The sequence below is a fragment of the Lacerta agilis genome, chromosome 13, assembly GCF_009819535.1.
Source record: "Lacerta agilis isolate rLacAgi1 chromosome 13, rLacAgi1.pri, whole genome shotgun sequence".
In the NCBI taxonomy this organism is placed as follows: domain Eukaryota; kingdom Metazoa; phylum Chordata; class Lepidosauria; order Squamata; family Lacertidae; genus Lacerta; species Lacerta agilis.
In genome coordinates this window covers 19,841,688-19,864,171 of record NC_046324.1, presented here as the reverse complement: position 1 = coordinate 19,864,171, position 22,484 = coordinate 19,841,688, and the positions used below count along the sequence as shown (strand labels likewise).

At 43.0% G+C, this 22,484-nt stretch overlaps 1 protein-coding gene across 2 annotated transcripts in view; it reads right to left on the bottom strand.

The window, feature by feature from the left end:
• The window catches only part of ADAMTS17 (ADAM metallopeptidase with thrombospondin type 1 motif 17), a 158,899-nt gene that overhangs the window by 129,369 nt on the left and 7,046 nt on the right, over positions 1-22,484 (bottom strand). For both annotated transcript variants that reach the window (XM_033166477.1, XM_033166478.1), the window contains exons 3-4: positions 15,691-15,856; positions 1,143-1,315 (exon numbers count right to left, since the gene is read on the bottom strand). In XM_033166477.1, coding sequence (XP_033022368.1) covers positions 1,143-1,315; positions 15,691-15,856 — 339 coding nt within the window. The remainder of the gene's footprint in view (positions 1-1,142; positions 1,316-15,690; positions 15,857-22,484) is intronic.

Sequence of the window (22,484 nt, the reverse complement as noted above, 5' to 3'; positions counted from 1 at the left end):
CATGACTCCTTGCATCCTTAAGCCTTGATGGAAGTTCATCATTGCCCTCATTGACAATTTGAAATGCAAAGCTTTTGTAATTTAACACTAACATTAGGGTGGGTAGTTAGTAGAAGCAAGGGAGGCAATTATTATTTTTTTGCACTGTCAGAGGTACTAAGCAGATCCTACCTAGCATAGGAGCAGCAGCCATTCAGTTAAGTGGCCAAAAATAAAGGGGTGCAAAGGGGGACACATCAAGGATTGCAGATAAACTTGTCCCATACTCTTGGCACCCTCAGTTTCCTGGGGAAGGAGAGCATTCTGACTTTTTATAATATGGTCCTAGTTAATAAATGAAGTTATCAGTCTCCAATAACTTCAGCAGGTCTGTTCTGAGTAGAGCTAGCACTGGATGCAGCCTAATGAATTTCTCTTCTTTGGTGCTCTTAACAAGAATAATTTTTTTTACAGAGAATTCAAGCAGAATCTGCTTACAAAAATGCAGGCTAAGCAGGTGGTAGAACATACCACACAATCTGAAGGGCATTTATAATGCTGTGTTAGGAAGCTGGGGTAGAGAATTCTTGCAGAGGCAACCATTTTTAATTTTTTTTTGTCAGAGCTAAAACAAACCACCCATAGGGATGGGAAAATCTGTCCATTTTAGTTTCACTTAGTTTCTCATCCCTACCCCCATCTTAAATTCAGTTCACATTTCTGCATCACTTTGCAATTTTTATTTAAGAGACCTCATGAAAATTTATCAGTGTATTAGTGCGCATTTCTCCTAATATACACGTTTTTAAAAGCAGTTTTCATTAAAATTATGCAATTTTGTATGCAATTTTCGATATATGCATTCTTAGGCACATTTTCCCCTAACACACACATTTTTGTACACAGAATTTTGTACACAGAATTTGGAGGAGTACTAATTTCAAAGGATAGCTGCATTTTGGCTTGTGTATTGTTTGGGGAAATGCAGATTAGGTAGGGTTGCATTGAAATAAAATTTATTTCCCACCCCTAAACCCATGAGGCAAGAAGATGTTTCATATCAAAATGAATAAAGAGGTCAAACTCAAATACAAAAACTTAGCATCAAAACATAGGACTAGTTTTGAATGCAGACACATCTCAAGGAAACCAAGTGAACCTACCATGTTCATCACAGTAAGAATGAATCTTTGAGCAGCATCTGCCCCATGGTACTGGACCATATCAGCATCCGCCACCACGAGTGTTTCCACTGTGTATTCATTTGTGAGCCGAATAGCATTCCTCCGCTCTCTCCAGTCATTGGTAAGCTTTGCCTTTTTTTGCCTCTTCTTTTCTAGAAAGCAAACAACATGTTCAAACATCTTTTCTAGCACTATTAAATATTCTCCTTTGATGCTTTAACTTTGAAGCAACAAGTTTCCACTGCAGTGGTACCTCTAGTTACGAACTTAATTCGTTCTTAACCTGAAACTGTTCTTAACTAGAGATGTGCTTTCGCTAAAGGGGCCTCTTGCTGCTGCTGCACTGCCGGCACACAATTTCCGTTCTCATCCTGGGGCAAAGTTCTCAACTCGAGGTAACTCTTCCAGGTTAGCGGAGTTTGTGACCTGAAGCCTTTGTAACTCGAGGTACCACTGTACTGCAATAGTTGCATTGGATTCCTCTGTTGTACCACATTCAAAGTCATCTGTCCACTAGGAACTGGAGCCCTTACGCTACCAGAGAGAGAATTTAGCCAATTGAAAATTATAGACATGACTTACCTAGGCCCATTACTTTCAGTGTGTCTGCTCTAAACATAACTTAGTTCACTACAACCCATGAACTTGGCTGAGAACCAGTGACACCTGACATGGCTTCCAACCATATATACCAAGTCATCATGGTTTCTCAAGCTAGTAATTGGGTGAAGTATCTCCATTGGCTCCTACAACTGTTCTGATGAGTCCATATTCAGTGGTACATTCTCTTTTAAATTCCCCAGAGTAGTTTAGCTATAGGGAATAGTCCTGCTCTATTCTGTCTTGGTCAGACCACACCTGGAGTACTGTGTCCTGTTCTGGGCACCAAAATTTAAGAAGGATATTGACAAGCTGGAACATGTGCAGAGGAGGGCAACCAAGATGATCCAGGGTCTGGAAACCAAGCCCTATGAGGAACAGTTGAGGGAACTGGGTATACTTTGGTAAAGAGGAGACTGAGAGGAGATGTGATAGCCATCTTCAAACATCTAAAGTGCTGTCATATGGAGGATGGAGCAAGCTTGTTTTTCCTGCTCCAGAGGCTGGGACCTGAACCAAAGCATTCAAGGTACAAGAAAGGAGATTCCAACTAAACATCAGGAATAACTTTCTGACAGAATGAGCTGTTTGACAGTGTATGATCTAGTTGAGATTCCTGCATTGCAGGGAATTGGACTAGATGACCTTTCAACTCTACAATTCTATGATTCTGCCTTCCTAACCAGACTATTAAACTATTCATTGCCTCAAAACAGGCTGCCAATTTCCCTTGAGCAAGGATCTTTTAAATAATAAAACGGTCATGGCCTCTGCTGCCACTGTGGGCCCCTCAAGGCACACCTGAAACCAATACCCTTCTGCTCATTCATACTTCCATTCTGTCTCGTCAGCGCCTGCATTTGTTCACATCCAGTCCATCCTCTGTCAAACTGTCTGGCAACCGTTCTGCTATATTGCTTTTCTGCCTGAGGCACCAACTATCATCACTCAATATAGTTTTCTCCCCCCACTTCTAAACTGAAGCAACAGACAAGAAATTGAACGCCACCACACACCCTCCTCCTGAAAAAGAGAAACACACAGAAGCAAAGAGAAAAAAATACATGTTGTGGAAATACCCTATTGTGATAAAGATCTACCATATATTCACCTTTTTTTGAGATAGTAATGAATAACAACCATTTACACACCAGTGGCTTAATCCCACTAGGCTTGCCTGGGCAAATCCTCATCCTTCTCTCTCTCTCTCTGTGTGTTCAAAAAACAGGATATAGATTATTGTTAAGCCAGAAATACAGCCCACCATATTCACAGAGGTTTGGGGTAGGAAGCAGCAAATTTCCACAAAGTCGGAGGGCTTCTATTAGCAAAGGGTTAGCAATTTAATTCCATCATAGCATCAGCAAGGCCACCTCCACTCGAATCAGACCTGGTTTGTCCAGGTTCAAGGGAGAGAGAGGCCGTCTCCAGTTACCCAGAATAAATCTCTTAGTAGCTCAGACTAGCGATAAACATGGGTTATTACCAAGCACTGTGTGTCAATGAGGGAAGTTTGCAGTGTCTGGGAGTTTTTAATTTAGAGAAAAGACAAGTGAGATGGTATGTGATAAAATAATGCATGGCATAAAAAGAGTGGGCACAAAAAGGTTTTTCTCAACTGGGATTAAATAGAGAGAAATGCATGCATGGACATTGCAAAAGAAAGAAAAAACTTGCATGCATGAAAAGCACTGATCCCACAATAAACTCAAATCTGGAAGCATCCTGAATAAGCCAAAACAATGAGACAACAGGCCCTCATTACATGGTTTGTGGGCTGTGTTTGTTGCAGGTGACAAGTTGTGCAGTCCTGACCCAGGAGGATGAGTTTATTCCATCCCAACTGTCCAGTCTCCAAAAAAAGAAAAAGAAAAAAAATCCTTTTCCTTTTACCACCCTGGTTCTCACAGTTAGTACGATGGACTGGCAAAAATCCTAATGATTTACGCAGGAATCTACAGTAAATGTATACAGGAGTCAGAAGTTGAATGAGGCTGAACAAAGCTTTTACACTTCAAAAGATGGGTATTTATGCTTTTCGGTTCTTACCCAGCAATAAATTTTGCCAGTTTTAAGAAGCAGAGGATAAGCGCTATTGAGGAAAAGCAGCTTGCTAAGATCTGCTAAACATTATAGGATTTGCCAGAAACTGTTCAAGTGAGTGTTGGGCCTAGTCGCCTGGCAGTGACAGCATATACTTTTGCCTTATCAGCGTCGCAAGACGTAATTCTCCTGCAGCCATGGGAAATAAGGATCTCTGTACAATACACAATACCCTTTGCACTTATCCATCTTTACATACATACATACATACATACATACATACCTACGAGAATTCAGAATTGCTCAGTCATTCCAATTGTGACCTGCCGTGACTGAATTACAAGAAAAGTAGGTCGGCCCTTAATGAAACCCCTTAAGTCCCACGCCTGACTCCTAATTTAACCCAAATCACAGACACACACCCCATAACCTTCCCCTATGAACAGCTGCCCGGGCAGGGGGCAGCCAGGTTGCCCCATCCCCTCTGCAAGTCTAACACTGAACAAGGGTGGATCTGAATAGGCAGCCAAATGAAACAAAAGCCATGCACAGCTGGAGACCAGACTACCCTCTTCTGCCAGGCACAGGGCCCACCAACAGACACAGGGGATGAGATACAGGCCAGGGGTGGGGTTTCAATAGAGGTTTTGGGGCCAAATATTGCCCTCACCCCATGCAGCCTTCCAACAGTCATCAGGGGAGGGGGGCTGCCACCCCCAATCCTCCTCTAATTTGAGGTACTGATGCCCAGGCAAGTCTTAAAGAGTTGCTATGATGCCACTTTAAACAGCCATGGCTTCCCCCCAATAATTCTGAAAGGCATATTTTGTAAAAGGTGCTGAGAGTTGGTAGGAGGCCCCTGTTTCCCTCACAGAGTGACAGTTCTCTGAGGGGTTTAACGGTCAATCCGTTTCCCCAGGGAATTCGAGGTATCGCTGCCCTTAAACTACAGTTCCAGAAACTTTTTTGGGGGGGAGCCATGACTGTTTAAAGTGATATCATAGTATATCTTTAAATGTATGCTTTGAATGTGCCCTATGTTTCCTGCAGTTATTGATAAATTTGAGGGGTTCAAGCAAATACAGCTGAAGTTTCTCCCCCTCCTCCATACAATAATTCTGAGCAAAAAGTTAGTTTTTAAAATCTTTTTAAAGCCTGCAGAACCAGGATTCCAAACTGATAACCTGGCAGTGCTGTCTCTCGTCTCCCTTGGCAGTCATCAAAATGGCTCGCTACCTTGTTTAGCAGAATATGGGCTCTCCAAGTGTAGGGCTGAAGCTTCACGTTTTGTGTTGAAAGAGCTGCACGTCCAACCTCACTCCAACACTGCCACCCCTCTCTGCTGCTCACATCACCCCCACCGCCAGCTCCTGGCTCATAAGCTACGAAGTGTTTCACAGGACCCAGTATGAGGGAAAACTCAAGAGCTGTCCGTTGATGCTGGCTGTCAAAAGATTTTCATTATTGAGGTGGGAGAAGGTTTGCCGGTTGGCAACTAACCTGAGACAAACTGGAAGAGAAGAGGAACAGCTGCATGCTGGGAGTTGGCAGCCATGACGGCTGGCATTCGGAGTGCCTTTGCATCCAATGCCCACTTGTTCCTCACCAGATGATGCAAGTGTGAGGAGAGTTCTGTGGAATTTTTCAGAACGTTTCTTCAAGCACTCTTCTTTCCCACCGCCTCTCTCTCCCACCAACCTATTCTCCATGGTTAAAGCCCTATACTGTATTTCTTTATTTGAAAGAGAGGGAGAGAGGGAGTTATTCTGGTCTCATAAACCAGAGTAACTGCTATGAAGTACGGCTGGAGCTGGACACAACAAGAAAGGAAAGGAAAGAAAAGAAAAGAAAACTGTGCTTGGCAATGAGCAAGCCTTCAAAAAAAATGTGTCAAACTAAAAGAGGAAGAATGGCCACATTCACACCATACATTTAAAGCACTATGATATCACCTTAAACAGTCATGGCTTCTCCCCAAAGAATCCTGGGAGCTGTAGTTTGTTGAGGGTGGCTGAGAGTTGTTAAGACCGCTATTCCCCTCCCAGAATTACAATTCTCATCCTGAACTATGCCCTAGTACAGAGTTTCCTGGGAAGAGAGGTTGACTGTTAAACCACTTTGGGCTGGCTGACAGCTGGCAGAAGTGACCCCAAGAATCCAAAGCTACAATGAAGTTGGAGGAAAGTGATCCCAGATCCTCCATCAAATGGGATAAAGATCAGCACTGATGCAGAGGCTCAGACTGTATTTTATTCAACCATGTTTTTCAGGGACTTGGGCAGACCTTAGATGTTCCCACAGAGTGATGGAAATGGTCACAAACAAGAGTATTTGGAATTCTTTGAGTGGGGCTAAAATGATCCTGCAGGCCTATGTTGGACTGGCCTGGCCTCCAGTCATTATAGATTGAAGAAGGAAGCTCTCTGAAAACCTCCAGCAGCACTGAAGAAGGCTGAAGCCACAACAGCACATCTCCCCTTTATCCTCTGGTATCATCTGATTTATGAACCTTGGAATGGTATTCCCTCTGTGAAGCCAATGAAACCCCAAGCTAAAATAAACAAATAGCCAAACGGGCGTTAAAAGCCATGCAGCTCAGATGTTTAAGTGTAAGCATGAAAGTCATTAAACCCAAGCAGACCGACTGGCAGAGAAATGTACATAACAAGCATCAAAATCTGAAGTTTTTAATGTTTGATGTTTTATCGTGTTTTTAATATTCTGTTGGGAGCCGCCCAGAGTGGCTGGGGAAACCCAGCCAGATGGGTGGGGTATAAATAATAAATTATTGTTATAAATTATTGTTATAATTACTGAAGGCTCTTTCAAATGGTGATGTTGCAGAGCTGGGTAAAATGCCAGGGACTGACACTTGCAGCCTTCTTCATGCATAGATAATGCTCTACCCACTGAGATGAGGGTCCTTCCTTATGCAAAGCAGAAGTAGCAAACTTACTTTCATTCATTCATTCATTCATTCATTCATTCATTCTATAATCACATTCCTCCAAAGAGCTCAAATTGGCCCCCTCCCCTCCATATGATCCTCAACAACACCTCTATGAGGTAGATTAGGCTAAGAATTTGTGGCTGACCCAAAGTCACCCCACTGAACTGGGTGGCCAAGTGGGGATTTGCACTGTTTTCCCAGGTTTATTTCGTATTTATTTAACCAATTGCATGATACAATCAGCCTTAGCATCCTGAAATAAGCCCTAGTACAGAGTAAACTGGGTACATTTCATTGTGGCTCCCTCCTTGTCTTTCTACCGGCAGATGACAACTTTCTTATTCCGACAGGTTTTGGAGAAGTGGCTGTTTTGAAGGAAAGGGCTGTTGCCGTGATGTTTCACTGTAATTATTTACTGTATATTCTGGCATATAAGACTACTTTTTAATCCAGGAAAATCTTCTCAAAAGTCGGGGGTCATCTTATACGCCGGGTGAAGAATCTGTGGTCGAGTATATCTCAAACTCTATATTTTAACTGGAAAAGTTGGGGGGTCGTCTTATATGCCCAGTCGTATTATACGCCGGAAAATACGGTATATGTTTTAAGTGATATTGTGTGTGTGTGATAGATAGATAGACAGATGATAGATATGATTAAATTGTCACACACACCCTTTGCTTTTAGCTGTTTCTATTTTATCTGTAAGCCGCCTTGAGCCCCTGTCAGGGAATTATTAAACACATAGACTGCTGCTACTACTAATACTACTAATAAGTAGCTGGCATCCCACTCTCCATCCCACCAGCAACAGACAGTCCAGAAGGGATCCCAGCTGCAACTCTTGGGGAGGGGCAGACTCCCCAACTGCATTATTAACAAGTAGTCTCCACTGTAATCCCTAGTAATGTAAGCAAATACCTTGGACTACCCAGGCAGCAGATTTGCTGAGTAAGGAGATGTCAATTTACACAGCCAAGCTATACGATTAAGCTCCTACTGACCCTGCAAGTTCAGCATTCTTCCCTTATGAAGTGGAGAGAGAGAGAGAGAGAGAGAGATGGCTCCACTGGAGATAATTCAATACTAGCTCTCAGGTTGCTTAAGAACCCCAAGTAATCAGAATGACTAAGGTAGAGGATGAGCAACCAGCAACCTGAGCTGCCAAGTTCTGCCCTCATCCCTCTTGCCAACTTATTGGTGTGTGTGTGTGTGTGTGTGTGTGTAGGAAAAGATGGTTACAGCCATGGAACTTGCCAGGAGTCCATTGTGGGAAACTGAGGAGGTGGGGCCTTTGCTCACCACCCTCTAACTTCTCAAAGTGTCCCTGAGAGTGTCCCCAGAGTGCTGACCAAGTAACTAAAGGAAGCAGCAGCAATACAAAACATATTCTTTTTTTCCCTTTCTTTTTAAAAATTGAATCTGTGCAATTGCACAACCTTCTGAGGGTTTTTTTAAATAATAATTTTTATTAATTTTACATTTTTTCAAACATAATACCATTTTCATAAAACAATATAATAAACTTTTGGCTATATAAGCCTAAGACTTCCCTCCTCCCTGGCTCAACCTTCTGAGTTTTTACATTTACAAACAGGGCTTCCCTTGGAGACTGCAGAAACTCCACTTGGTTAAAAATACAGAACCTAAATTGCTGTCTGGGGCTAGGTTTGTGGAACACTTCCTGCCAGTTTTAAAAGGACTATGCTGGTGCCGCCTGATTTGTTTCCAAGCAACATGCTAATCTTAACATTCAAAGCTCTAAGCTATTTGACTACCTCCTTCCACATGAACCGGCATAAGTATTAAGGTCTTCTTTTAAAGCTCTTCTCTATATAACCCTACCTTCAAATATGAGGCAGATGATGCCAAGAATATGTCTTTCTCTGGCATGGCTCCCTGGATCTCTAATATTCTCCCCAAGAAAGCTCACCTGGACCAGGTGCCAAGATGTCTTTTTCAGTTCCAGGTTTTGCCAACTATTTTATATCTGTGAGCTATTATTTTTAATCTTGGTTACTATATTTTAAAATGCTGCTTTATATTCTTATTTAATAGTGTTTATTGTGTTTTTATAACTTCCACGCGAACACAAGGTTGTGTTCTCTGCCCACGTGGATGCTATACTCTCATAATAATTTCTTTGGAGCCCAGGTACTATATTCATAACAGAGATGGCTAAACTGGTTCCCTGGGGGTGGGGGGAAGACTGTGAAGCATTTTTATCTGGCCCTCATCTGCCCTACCAAGATGTAACCAATGTCACACTCACATTTAAGGCACAGGCCTCTGCTCCAGTTTGTTAAGAGTGCTGGGAATTGTAGCTCTGTTAAGGGTAAACTGCAGTTCCCAAGATTCTTTCAGGGAAACCATGTGCTTTAAATATGTTATTTGACCAAAGTATGGTGGGGCAGAGATTGCCTACAAGTTTCACTTTCAGAAGTTTTCCACAATTGGATGAGAAATAATTATCTCACATACTATGGGATAGACCCTAATGTTATAAGGGAAGAGGTGTAGCTCAGTGGCTGAGCATCTATTTTGTACACAGAAGGTCCCAGCTTCCATTCTTGACATCTCCTAATAAGGCTAAGAGAGACCTTGGAGAGTCACTGCCAGCCTGTGTAGGCAGTACTGAAACTAGATGGACCATTTGTCTGACTTGGTAGAAGTCTACTTCTATGTTCCCATCTCATAAGAACATAAGAAGAGCCACCTGGATGAAGCCAATGTCCCATTTAGTCCAGAATCCTGTTGTCACAATGGCCAACCAGATGCCACTTTGGCATCTCTAGATAGTAAGCAGCCTATAACTGGAAATAAACAAATAAGGGAAGTCTGAAAAGCAGGACCTAAGCCATGGGTAGGCAAACTAAGGCCCCGGGGGCTGGATCCGGCCCAATCGCCTTCTAAATCTGGCCCGTGGACGGTCCTGGAATCAGCATGTTTTTACATGAGTAGAATGTGTCCATGCATCTCTGAGTTATTTGTGGGGCAAAGGAATTCGTTCACCTCCCCCAATATAGTCCGGCCCCCCACAAAGTCTGAGGGACAGTAGACCGGCCCCCTGCTGAAAAACTTTGCTGACCCCTGACCTAAGCGGATCAGCAGTCTCCTTACTTGTGATTCCCAGCAACAGGCATATGGAGGCATGCTGCCTCTGTTGGTGGAGACAGACCACAGACATCATGGCTGGAGGCTCATCCACTGAACTCCACACTGAATAGATATTTGAACAGAAACAGCAACCTCCACACCACCCTGGCTCTAACTGCCCTCCACAGGAGTTGTGTTACACTTGCAGCCCTGGACCACTAAAGTTGTTCACCAATAAATTATGCTATTTAGTGTTGTCACTTAATAAGAAGCCAAAGGTATTGGGGAGTGGGGAGTTGTTTAAAAACGGTGTGCCTTTTTTATTAGATTCTTAAATGATTTAGCATGGTGTAAGGGAATTTCATATGGGCATCCAAGATGGTTGAAAGTTCCACAGCCTATAAACTGAATTCGTGATACATCGAGCACAAGCTGTCATCAAAAAATGCACTCGTTAATATTTCAACAGATACTTCCTAATATGGGATAATAGAGGTTTCATTACATTGCATTCTATTTTTAGTATGTGCAGCCTTTGGCCATAACAATGGGTTTTTCAAGCCAAGTTAAACCTACAGGAAAAAAAATAACATGGTGGAGAGAGAATCATTAAAAATACACGGGGAGGAGAGGACTTAATGCTGGAATAACATGTGGTCACAATTAATAAGTGTTTGGGGAAATGGCCCACAGCTGATACCTGAATATGTATACCTGGACCCTTGGATGAGAGTGGAGCAGGGAGATACTAAACCTTATCTGGAAATTTCAAAATTTTGTATTTTAATTTCAAACTTTCTGGCACTATGTTGGAAATGCAGTTATAGGCTTACAAATTTAGAGGTAAAAGTCCTTTGGGCAATCTTAGATTCATTTCTGGATCATCTGTGTCTACAGGTTGGATTACTGCAATGCACTCTACGTGGGGCTGCCCTTGAAGATGACTTGGAAACTTCCATTGGTTCAAATTGCGACCACCAGATTACTGGCTGGGATTCTGTTTAATCTCACATAACCCGTTTTGAACTGGTCGCCAGTTCATTTCCAGGCCCAATTCAAGGTGCTAACATTAATGTTTAAAGCCCTAAATGAATTAGGCCTTCCATACCTGAAAAACCGCCTAGTTCCCTACAGACTGGGAAGGCCAAAGACAAAGAGCCCAGCAACAGTTGGAGTCAGTCAATGGCATGCAGAGCCAGCTAATTCTAGTTTTTCCTCAATGAGTTCTAGATTAGCAACACTGAGATTAAGGAGGAAGCTGACAGGCAGTGGCACCTCCTGCATTGGATATAAGTAAGAAGGCAATAGGTGGGGCTGGCTGGGGGCTGGCTAATGGCAGGCTGAGGTTGGTGGAGCAGGGCCTTGTAGGTCGTAATGGACCAGCCTTGAAGAACATGATCAATCTAGAACATATCAAACACACATACACTGTGCACTACAGGAGAAGAGCTATAATGAAAAATTATTTCACTACTACCGATCTTCTAGCAGATATTACAGGTTATCAAAGAATTACAAGGTTCCCAAGGAAAAAAGATTCTAGCTCAGAAACATGCATTGTTTGCATTCATATTTGCTTATGCAGAAAGAAGTGTGTTAAAAATAAAGTTAGCCCACTTCTTAAAAATAGTTTACTCTGTTGTAATAAATTCCTACCTCTCTTTGGAGTACGACTTGAGGCTTTAAATGAAGAATGTTGAGCCAAATTTTAGGCAGTTGCACATTTAAGAGTAATTTATGAGCTTGGTGTCATGAGCATTAAATTATTGCATTTCCTCAGAAGATGATCTGCCTTGTTTCACACTCTTGAGCCGCATTTTATAAGAAGCCCTTTCTAGGTAATGGGACTTTAAATCACCATCTGAGACCTTTGGAACAGACCTTAAGAAGGTACGTCAGATTTCCTAGAGAAAACACTACATTTATAGCTAATTTAAGAAGGCATGCCTTTCTTTTAGTGTCACACTTGCTTACTTTAGCTACACTTACTTAAACAAGAATGTCATCCTTAGCCCCAGTAAATACCTGAGATATTCTTTTCTCCCATAAATGTAACGTAACTTGTATAGCAGTTTCAGAATCCACCAATTAGAGTCTTTATAAAAAAGAAATCAATCAGTTTATGCCAGTTTAACACTTAATAGTCCCCAACCAAATTTTTCTGCAAAGTGATAGAATCCATTTGCAAGATTGCCACTTTTTGGTCACTTCCATTATCCACAAAATAATTGCAAGCAATTGACCGTTCCTTTGCAGCAATATAAATGCACACAGAACTATGGTTTGTACATCAAATTCTCAACTCCATAAACTACAATTCTGCCAGAGCTGAAAAAATGAGACTCAAGCTGTTTATGCCTAGTTATGAAGAAGATATTTGAAATGCATTGGGTTCAATATACATATTTATTTGCAAAGCTTATTCCCCCTTTTTATCTCCTGTATTTTATGTCTTCCCATCTAGTAATACATTTCAAAATATAACATCACAATGCACACACTTACCACTCCTTTAGTCACACATGCTTGTCTTGTAAACATTGTCATGTGTGCCATCACAAGGAAGTAGATTGTACAAAACCACTCAGATAAATTGTGCTGGTCATCAAAGCTCTTTCAACAGCTTACCCTAAAATTCTTGAGATTTTTTTTTCCAGTTCCTCCTCATACAAATATACACATTAATTTTCATAGCATGAAAAGCATGTCCTTATATATATTTTTCAGCTTCTGCTCTGAATAACTTAAGTTTGTGCCTAGATGCGACAGCCTAAATTCCAAGTTCTGGAACCAAAGGTCTCTTATGGAATCCTGGCCAACTCCTGCCTGCACTGATGGGTGCCATTCTAATGAGGCATTCTAAAGTGCTCCAAGATCACCTGGTCCCCAAACCATGTCATAAGGAATAGGCTCTTTTGTGTGTCACAGCAGATTAGGGTTTCCCCACCCTCTCCTCTCTTAGGCACAAAAACGTTAATCCAAACAAGACAGGAGTCAATTAGGTCATTAACACACTAAGCCTATTAGAAGCCATGACATCACATCTTTCTTGAAGCAAAAGGGATAAAAAGCAATCATGATTTTAAAACACACACGCACACACACAAATAAGAAAAGGGCCTAAGGGCAATTCATGAAATTTAAGGTTCACTAGGCTAGCTGGAAAATACTTAGTTAGAAGATACTGAAACTATTGCACTTAACTAGGGATGCATAGAGCACTCCTGCCCAGAATATTTTTGTAAATCCAAACAGTTTTTGCCTCTACTGTTTGTTCAGAGTAAGAACTTCTTAGTTTCTCTCTGAAATTTCACTTTCACTGAAGTTGGGTGGTAATTATTGTTATTAATTAATTTATTACATTTATCAGTTGCTTTATACAAAACAAAAAGTATAAAATGCAATGCATAATAGCACTTAGGGGTAACCAGAAATGGATTGGGGGTGGCGGCGGCCTGTGAGCACAACTCTGCTCTGACGCTGACAACCCCTTGCTCAACAGCAGCTAAGATAAAATCATGTTATAAAACTCGTATGTCTTTCACACCTTGCTCCAGTCAGTATCTCTTGGGATTCCAGTAAAACACAAAGCAGGTGTCACAAGCTTAAAGTCTGTGCCCTCTCTTAGACAAAACAAAATAAAATAAAAAATTCCTTCCAGTAGCACCTTAGAGACCAACTAAGTTTGTTCTTGGTATGAGCTTTCGTGTGCATATTTTGTTTTGACTATGGCAGACCAACACGGCTACCTACCTGTAACCCCTCTCTTAGAGTTTCTTTTGCTCCACAGCCATGCAGGTTGCATTTCCCAGGGAGGGAGGCTGCTGGAAGTCAAGGCTCTGCCCGTCTTCATAAGAATCAAGTCTATGGCTAAAACAATGTTTTTCATAGCTTAGTCAACACAGCACAGCCCACTTGGAACTGATCAGGGTCCTGATCTGCACTGCTTACAGGAAGGGGTGTGCAGAACCACCGCAGGAAATGTAATTAGCCTTATTGGCATTTTTGCTTACTTCAGAATTTTGGAAATGCTTTGCTCCAGATGCTCAGCCACGCTTCACTCTCTAAGTTCCCATTAAGTGTCACACACCTAGAATACTGTAGATAGGAATCAAGGGCACAACTATTTCTAGCATTGTTTTGGGAGGCTGCCTTGCACCCACCAATCAGATGGGGCTAACCTAATTTATATATTCAGAAGGAAGCTGTATTGGAATCAGCAGGACTTGGGGTGGGAGAGGGAGGCCAGATCTCATTGGCATTATTTGCATGCAGAAAGTCCCAGGTTCAGTGCCTGGGATCTCCACCTAAAAATGTTCAGGTAACAGGTGCAAGAAAGACATCTCTAGGTACCCTGAAGTTTGATGCTGCTAGGAAGGAGGTTGCTCTGAAATTAATGGAACTTGGCTGAGGGGTCATGGCTCAGATGTAGAGCATGATAGGCATAGACTTTGCATGCAGAAGGTACCAGGTTCAATCCCAAGCTTCTCCTGGTAGGATGGTGAAATACCTCATTCTGGAGAGCTGGTGCTAGTTAATGTAGACAGCACTGAGCTACATGGAACAATGTTCTGACTCAGTATAATCACAGTAGAAAATACCAGGCTAGCTGGATAAACAGTCTGGCCTGGCAGTAGGCAGCATCCTGTGACTTGCTTTCAAATATATTGCAAGGAATTCCAGGGATCAAACCAGCAGCTGTACTGGTTAAATATTAGTTCCCTACTGCCTGCATCAGGGCAGGGAGTTAAGGCCAGAATATTAAAGCTACAGACCACAACACTCCTCGTCATCGGTTGGAAAGCCAATCATGCCACTGCCCGCTCTATAGCTACAACAATGGCTGCATTCCCTCATGTCGGATATGCCGATATACTTCTATAACGTTCCCCTGATCTTTGCTTCTATTGCTCAAGACATCTGCCACCTCTCAAGCCCTTGTGAGCTGGACCTTGCGAGCAATTCAACCTGTGCAGAACAGAGATATGAAGAGAGTGTATCCATGTTCTTTGGCAGGCCAAAGGGTTACACAGGATGAATAAGGATGAACAGCTAGACCCAAAGGCTGCATATCTTATAACATTCCACCTACAGTGCTATACCCATTGGAACTTCCTTCCATTATGTCTCTTATTATATTTTCAGCACTTTTCAAGCTTTTCAGATTGAGATGTTTATATTAGTATGTATCTGTGCTGGACTTGAAATTGTTTTTAATTGCTGGTAAATGTAAGTAGGATTTGATCAGAAGAGCACTCCTCGGTTTCTAGCAGCTGGAATTCGGCTGCATTACTGCCTCCCACCATGGACACAGAGAAAAGCCATTCTGCTTAGGAGCCACTGATCACTTTATCCTCCATGAACTTGTCCAATCCTCATTTGAAGCCATCTAAGTTGGTGGCCATCAATGCCTCCTGTGGGAGCGCGTTCCATGTACTGTGTGAATACGTACTTTCTTTTATCTGGCCTGAATCTTCAAATATTCAGTTTCCCTGGATGTCTACAGGTTTTAGTGGGGGAAGAGAAAAACTTTCCTCTACCTACTTTCTCCATGCTATGCATAATTTTATAGATTTCTACCATGTCACCTCCTACTTTCCTTTTCTCAAAACAAAGAAGTCCAAAAGGCTGCAACCGTTCCTCATAGGGGAGTCACTCAATCCCATTGATCCTTTTAGTCGCCCTTTCCTAAACCTCTTCCAACTCTGCAAACATACAAGCAAGCAAGCAAGCAAACAAACAAACAAACAAACAGGTGTGTGAGGCCAACTCTAGCTGCAGCAACCACCACTGTTCCAAGGAGGCCACTCATTCACACACCAACTTCCAATAACCCACCTGCTACCACCCTGCAGGGCTCAATTGGGATCTCCGACTTGCTGGGATGTGCCGATCTGGTGGCCCGTTTGTGCCTGATGAAGTGCTCTTTCCCATCAAACGAGGTCTCGGAAGTGTTCACTGGTTGTATCTGCACCTGTTCTGATCCAATCTGGATATAGCCAACCTGTTCACCACAAAAACAAAACAAAAAAAGTCATTGGAATCACATTGACCAAGAATATTAAATAACTTGGCAGCCAGGAGGGGGAAAAATATCCACTCCATTAGGCAAAAAAGAAAAAAAAGATGTTTAAACATTTCTACTATATGTTTATGAGCTCACTGGGCTATGTCTTATCACCACATCACACTTAGAGCTCTAGCAAAATTTTAGCGAGCCATCATTGCGTGCTCAGGCATACATCAAACTTTGAAAAGGGAAATGTTCATCTCCTCTTTTTTTTTTTTTTTACTGTTACAGCTGTATGCAAGACCCACCAGATGGGTACAGACTGAGAATAAGGCCAGATATTTCAAGGGGGAGGGGTTGTTTTTAAGAGAGAGTTCTATACCAGCTAGGCAGCCACCCAAATAAGTTCTCTGCACGTACATATGACTGCTGGGATGTGGAACAGCTGACTGCATTAATGTGATTTACAATCTACATTACATATGTGTTATAAATTACACAGGCCACACACACACAACACGCTAGTCTTTGTCTTCACTTACACCCGGGCAGTCTCGTTGACATACTTTAGCTATATACCTTCATAGGAAGATTACAAACTAAAATAAGAGAACTGCTCACATTTCTTTTTAACGTTTTCAGGAGAATTCAGCCAAGGCAAGAAGAAGATTGCTAAATTTTACTGTTGAGGATAAAGTTCATAAATCAGCTTGGTCTTTCTCCTCTCTTGATTTACATTCTAGGGTGTTTTCGGTATACTAATAACAGAAGCACAGATCCAATGTGGGCTTTATACTTTGCTGAAGAGAAAAGCTAATACTTGGGGCATCACTATATCACAATAAATGAACAAGAACATACCAAGAGCTCTGCTGGACTAGGCCAAAGGTCCATTTAGTCCAATGCCCTTGTTCTCACAGTGGCCAACCAAATGCCTATGGGATTAGAGCAGGGTTCTCCAAACTTGGGTCTCCAGCTGGTTTTGGACTACAATTCCCATCATCCCTGACTATTGGTCCTGCTACCTAGCAATGATGGGAGTTGTAGTCCAAAAGCAGCAGGAGAACCAATTTGAGGAAACTCTGGATTAGAACTATCAATAGCCTTATCCTCCATTAATTTGTCTAATCCGGTAAACAATTTAAGAAGAGCCCTGGCATCCTCCTCTATATTGCAGGGCTGTTGTACTCAGACCCTGCTTACGGGCTTCCCATTGCCACCTGGTTGGGCACCATGAAAACAGGATGCTGGATTAGATGGGCCATTGGGCCAAGCCTGTAGGGCTAATCTTCTGTTCTTAAGACGGGCTCATCATCCCCTCCCTTGATAACCAAACAGGTACCAGGTACAAAAACCCCACCCAAACTTTAAATGAGCCCCGGGAGGAACCCCATGTTTCCCTACTTACTACTGGATCACACATCCTCCCCTCCCCAGTCAGTGAAACATTTTGACTGAATGTTAAAAAGATCTGGCTGAATGAGAAATCTTGGCCTGCTTTAGATCAGACAAATCCAGCCAGGTACCTCATTTGACAGGCCTTCACAGCTGTGACCCAGCAGCCCTACACAGCCTACCCAGGCCTCAGTAAGCCTCCTGTTCTTATTGCCTGATTGGGCATCCAAAAACCAGGGGAACAGCAGGGCATATAGCAGGCCCATCCACAGCTGTAGAGCTGCATTCAGGTTGCCATAGAATCACAGAATTGTAGGGTCGGAAGGGACCCTGAGGATCATCTAGTCCAGGAATATTCAGCTGTCCCATATGGGGATTGAACCTGCAACCTTGCCATTATCAGCACCATGCTCTAACCAACTGAGCTATCCAGTGTTGGTGGATCACATGTTGTTCGGGGCTGTTCTATCCGTTCAGAAGAGAACCACCCTGTGGGCTCCTGCACAGTGAGCTAGAATGAGCTGAACAGCACTGAAGTGCATTGCAGTGCATTTGAGGAGCTGTTCGTGTCAACTGATAGCATTTTGCATCACTTAACTAGAATATTCCTTATGGAAGAGTTAAAAGCAGGGATGTCGGAGAATTCCAATAGAAACAGAAACAGGAAATTGCTGGTGTTCACTTATTCGTCCTGTGTCCAGAACGGAAATGAACCAGCACAGAAATGTCATTTTTCTCAATCCAGAATTGTTGATGTTTGTCTTCCAACATGCTGCTTTCAACCTACATTGATTCTGGAGTCTGCCGTCTACAAGTGTGGGTGTGGTTGCCTGATACAACCCTTGATTTGGTTATCCAATATCCATGCCTTCTCCTTCCTGCACTAGCCCCAGGTGAATGAAGAAGGAAGCAATGATTGCGATCTTGATATACGCCCACCCACAACCACATCAAGCAGGTATTAATACACACCTCACCATTGTCAGGACCACCTACATCTGTTTTCAAATGGGCACAATGTGGGGTAATGCAGAATCAATCTGCAGTAAGCTTTTATTTTCAGAATGAAACCAGTTTTCTTAAGAAGATCGTGCATAGACTACATAGAGAAAACATGGACCCAGTCTCCATTATAGATGATAGAATAAAATGTTGCATCTTGCAGTCTATGCCTGCAAACAGTAAGTACCATATTTTTCCGTGTATAAGACTAGGTTTTTTCCTTTAAAAAATAATGTCAAAAATTAGGGAGCATCTTATACACAGATAATCTCCCCCCATTTTCTTAAATCTGAGTCCCCAAAAATAGGGGGCGTCTTATACATGGGGCGTCTTATAGACGGAAAAATACGGTAACTGCTTACATTTTATCCCCCCCCCCCCCGGCATCGTTTTTCCTTTGCACTGAAATGAATGAGGTGGAATAACAATGTTGCACTGAAATGAATGAGGTGGAATAACATAATGTAGCTTACATGTTTCATGTGATTGTTTATGTAAATTATATACGTTTTATAAATTTGTCACAGCAGACAGCAACACAACTAATGTGCCTTTTAGTGGAAGACAAACTGCAGTGGGATGGAAACAGCACAACACAGAATGGAAAGCACTGCTTTCTTATATCCTTAGTTAAAAGACTATCACATCACACTTACCGGGGAGACTATCATAGCATGGGAATATGGGGCATCGTTGCACAGGTGGACTTTTTAGCTTTACCACCATTAAATATCCAGGAATGGGTAACAGCACTGGGCTGTGCTTTTCTAGACTGTTGGTTGGCTGCTCACAAGGACTGACTATGTTTCCCTCTGGTACAAATGCATTCCTGACACATCAGGGAGGAGACTAGACTGGAATTAACAAACTGGAAGAAGTTCAGAGGAGGTCAGTGAATATGGTCCATGGTACAGGAAGCACAAACTAGCAGCAGCAGATGGTGCTTGCTGACACAGGTGGGGGCAAGGAAATGGTAACTAAGGATAGATGGAGCAGGGAATCACAGTGGTCAGAGACAACTAATTATAGCTTTCCTCTCATTCTCCCCCTTCGCAAACGGCATTAAGGACATTAATTATTTCCATCTGTAATGTTCAAAGAACATTGAATTATGGTGCTGGAGGAGACTCTTGAGAGTCCCATGGACTGCAAGAAGATCAAACCTATCCATTCTGAAGGAAATCAGCTCTGGGTGCTCACTGGAAGGACAGATCCTGAAGCTGAGGCTCCAATACTTTGGCCACCATGAGAAGAGAAGACTCCCTGGAAAAGACCCTGATGTTGGGAAAGACTGAGGGCACAAGGAGAAGGGGATGACAGAGGATGATATGGTTGGACAGTGTTCTCGAAGCTACTAACATGAGTCTGACCAAACTGTGGGAGGCAGTGGAAGACAGGAGTGCCTGGTGTGCTCTGGTCCATGGGGTCACGAAGATTCGGATATGACTAAACGACTAAACAACAACAATGTTCAAAGAAATCCAGCAGTGAAAATACTGATTGAAATACAAGGCTGCAATACCATGTGGGCTTGTTTAGGAGTAAGCCCCACTGAACTCAGCAGAAACTACTTCTAAGTAGACCTACATAGGATTGCTCTGCATTCATCATCCACCACCTGCCTCTCTTTTGCACACACACACACACACACACACACACACACAGGCTCCAACCAGACAGAGAACAGAGTTGTCATTGCCTGTCGAAAGAGTAGTGCCCCAGTTTCCCAGAGCAAAACGCCTTCCCTGCCTACTTGGAAAAGTTGAAGGAACTATGTATGTTCACCCAGGGAAAACAGAGGTAGGAAATAACAGCCCCCTTCTAATACCTGAAGCACTCTCACACAAAACAGGGCAAAAATTAGTTCTCTGCTGTCCCCCATAGGACAGGACTAGATCTCTTGGACATAAGTTAGAGGTGGAACACGAGAAGAAGTTTACTGGCAGTAAGAACAGTTTAGCTTTGGAACAAATTACATAGAGAGGTGGTGGCAATTAGCATTAAGAAACAATCTTCCATTGGCACCAACAGGAACATCAGAACACAAAAGCCTGCAGGATCAGGCCAACAGCCTATCTAGTCAAGCATCCTCTTCTCTCAGTGCCTCACAGCTCCCTGCTCCCCCTCCTGTCCACATCATCAAGGCAACCATAGTTACTGCTCCCCACTGAACATCTGGATAGGTCTTCCCAGCATCAGCAGCTGGCCATAGTTAGAGGATCATGTTCTCTGCGCCTCCATCCCATGTGTTTGGTAGTGCTTTTCAGGATATGTCGTTTTTGCCGCAATCTGTTCTCTGCCAACAATGATGCAGTTAGCAGGGCTGGAAGAGGACCAACAATATGAGAGGGTCCATGTTCCTATCTGTTGTGGTTAGTTTACTGCTGAGCCCAAGTTATTTTACTTACACATGGCACACAGATGTCACGGACGCAACTGCTGTTCGCGAACAACCCTTGGTTCTTCCACAGATGGGATTCCCGTTAAAGTTATGCTGCCTGGCTTTTAGGAGATAGAGGACTTGCAAGCAACCTGCTCATCATCACCGCAGAGCTATTTCAGCTTCAGATCATGGTACGCAGTGAACATTGCCTTCACAGCAGGAATCGGGACAATACCATGCTCTGCTCAACTTTCCAAAATGGAAAGTGCCTTGAGGCCATCGCTCACAGGGGATTCCAGTGGTAGAACAAGTGCTTTTGTTGCATACTCCTTCCTGGCATCTCCAGCTGATGTGATCTCAGCCAGCAGGCCTGCCTGGGGAAGACCTCTGCTTGAGGCCCTGGAAGGAGACTGTCACTCAGAGTTAACAACACTGATCTGACTCAGTGTAAAGCAGCTGCATATGTTTCAGATGCTGGGGAAAACAGTTCAAAAGGAGAGATATCTCAAAAGCAAAATGTACAGAGGATTGCTCAACAACTGCTTCCCACTCTGTATCCCACCCAGCCTGGGGGATTGCATGGGGGAGAGGCAGCCCCCTACCTTCTTCTAACACTCCCCTTAGCTCTTGCTATCACCTCCTAAAACCGTAGTTGTGATATGACTCCCTTAGTGCCCAGATCTCTCCACTATGACTTTCTGCGCCTGGTTGATGAAGGCAGTCTGGCCTCTGCACTGTTTTGTTTACTCAAGAGGTTATCCCAGACCCACCCATGTTATGGCCCAATGGAGGATCTCTCTTTAACTAGCTGCGCCCCCCCCCCAGCAGCTGCTATGCACTTTTGTTTGGTCAGTTAATCCCTCCTGCCAAAGCAAGAGTCTTGATTTGACACCTTGCGAGGGTCCCCACTACCTTAGAGTTTGGGGAACTGGCTGTGGAAGCTTCCCAGACAAGTGGAACAGCATACCTAACTGTTTTAAGATTTTGATTTATTATCTGGAGAAATGTCAGGATCCAGAAGAATCTCAACTCCTAGGCAAAAAAGTTCTCGATCTCCTTGCAAGGGGAGAAGGTTGTCAGTGGTGGTGGTTCGGTCCTAACTCAAATAGGTATAGAGATTCTTCCAATTTCAGCTGTGTAACCTTGTGCTGCTCAAGTCATAGGGGATAAAAAGGGAACCTGCACCTCTTAACTTTGTGTGGCAACACCCTTAGTTTGCCAATTTTAATTACAAGGTAAAACAGGAGCAAGGGTGTTAGGGCATCCAGATTGTAGATTTCAGGAGCTTCCTAAATTCCCTCCATAATTCAGTCTTTCAACCTAACCACAGTCCCATTCGCACGATACATTTAAAGAGGTGTGATACTGCTTTAAGCTGTCACAGTTTCCCCCAAGGAAACATGGGAGCTGTAATTTGTTATAGGTGCTTAAAGTTGGTCCCCTCCCTAAGCTACAATTCCCAGGGATTTCCTGAGAAGCAGGACTGATTGTTAAACCACTCTGAAAATTGTAGCACTAACAACTCTCAGCACCCTTAAACTACAGTGCCCAGAATTCGTGGGGGGGGCATGACTGTTTAAAGTGGTATCATAACATTTTTAATGTCTGGTGTGGATGTGGACCATGTCTACTCAGAAGCAAGTCCCACTGGATTCAAGGAGCTTACTCCCAAGTAAGTAAGATCAGGACATATTCCCCAACTGCCAGCAGTGTTATTAATTCCCCTTTCTATCACTTCTCAAGCAATAAAAGTTGCCACTACAAATGAATTCCCGTTTAGTTTATATTTTTACGTGGCTTTTCCCCCCTGTTCCGTTTGTACACTTTTCAGATGGCTTTGGA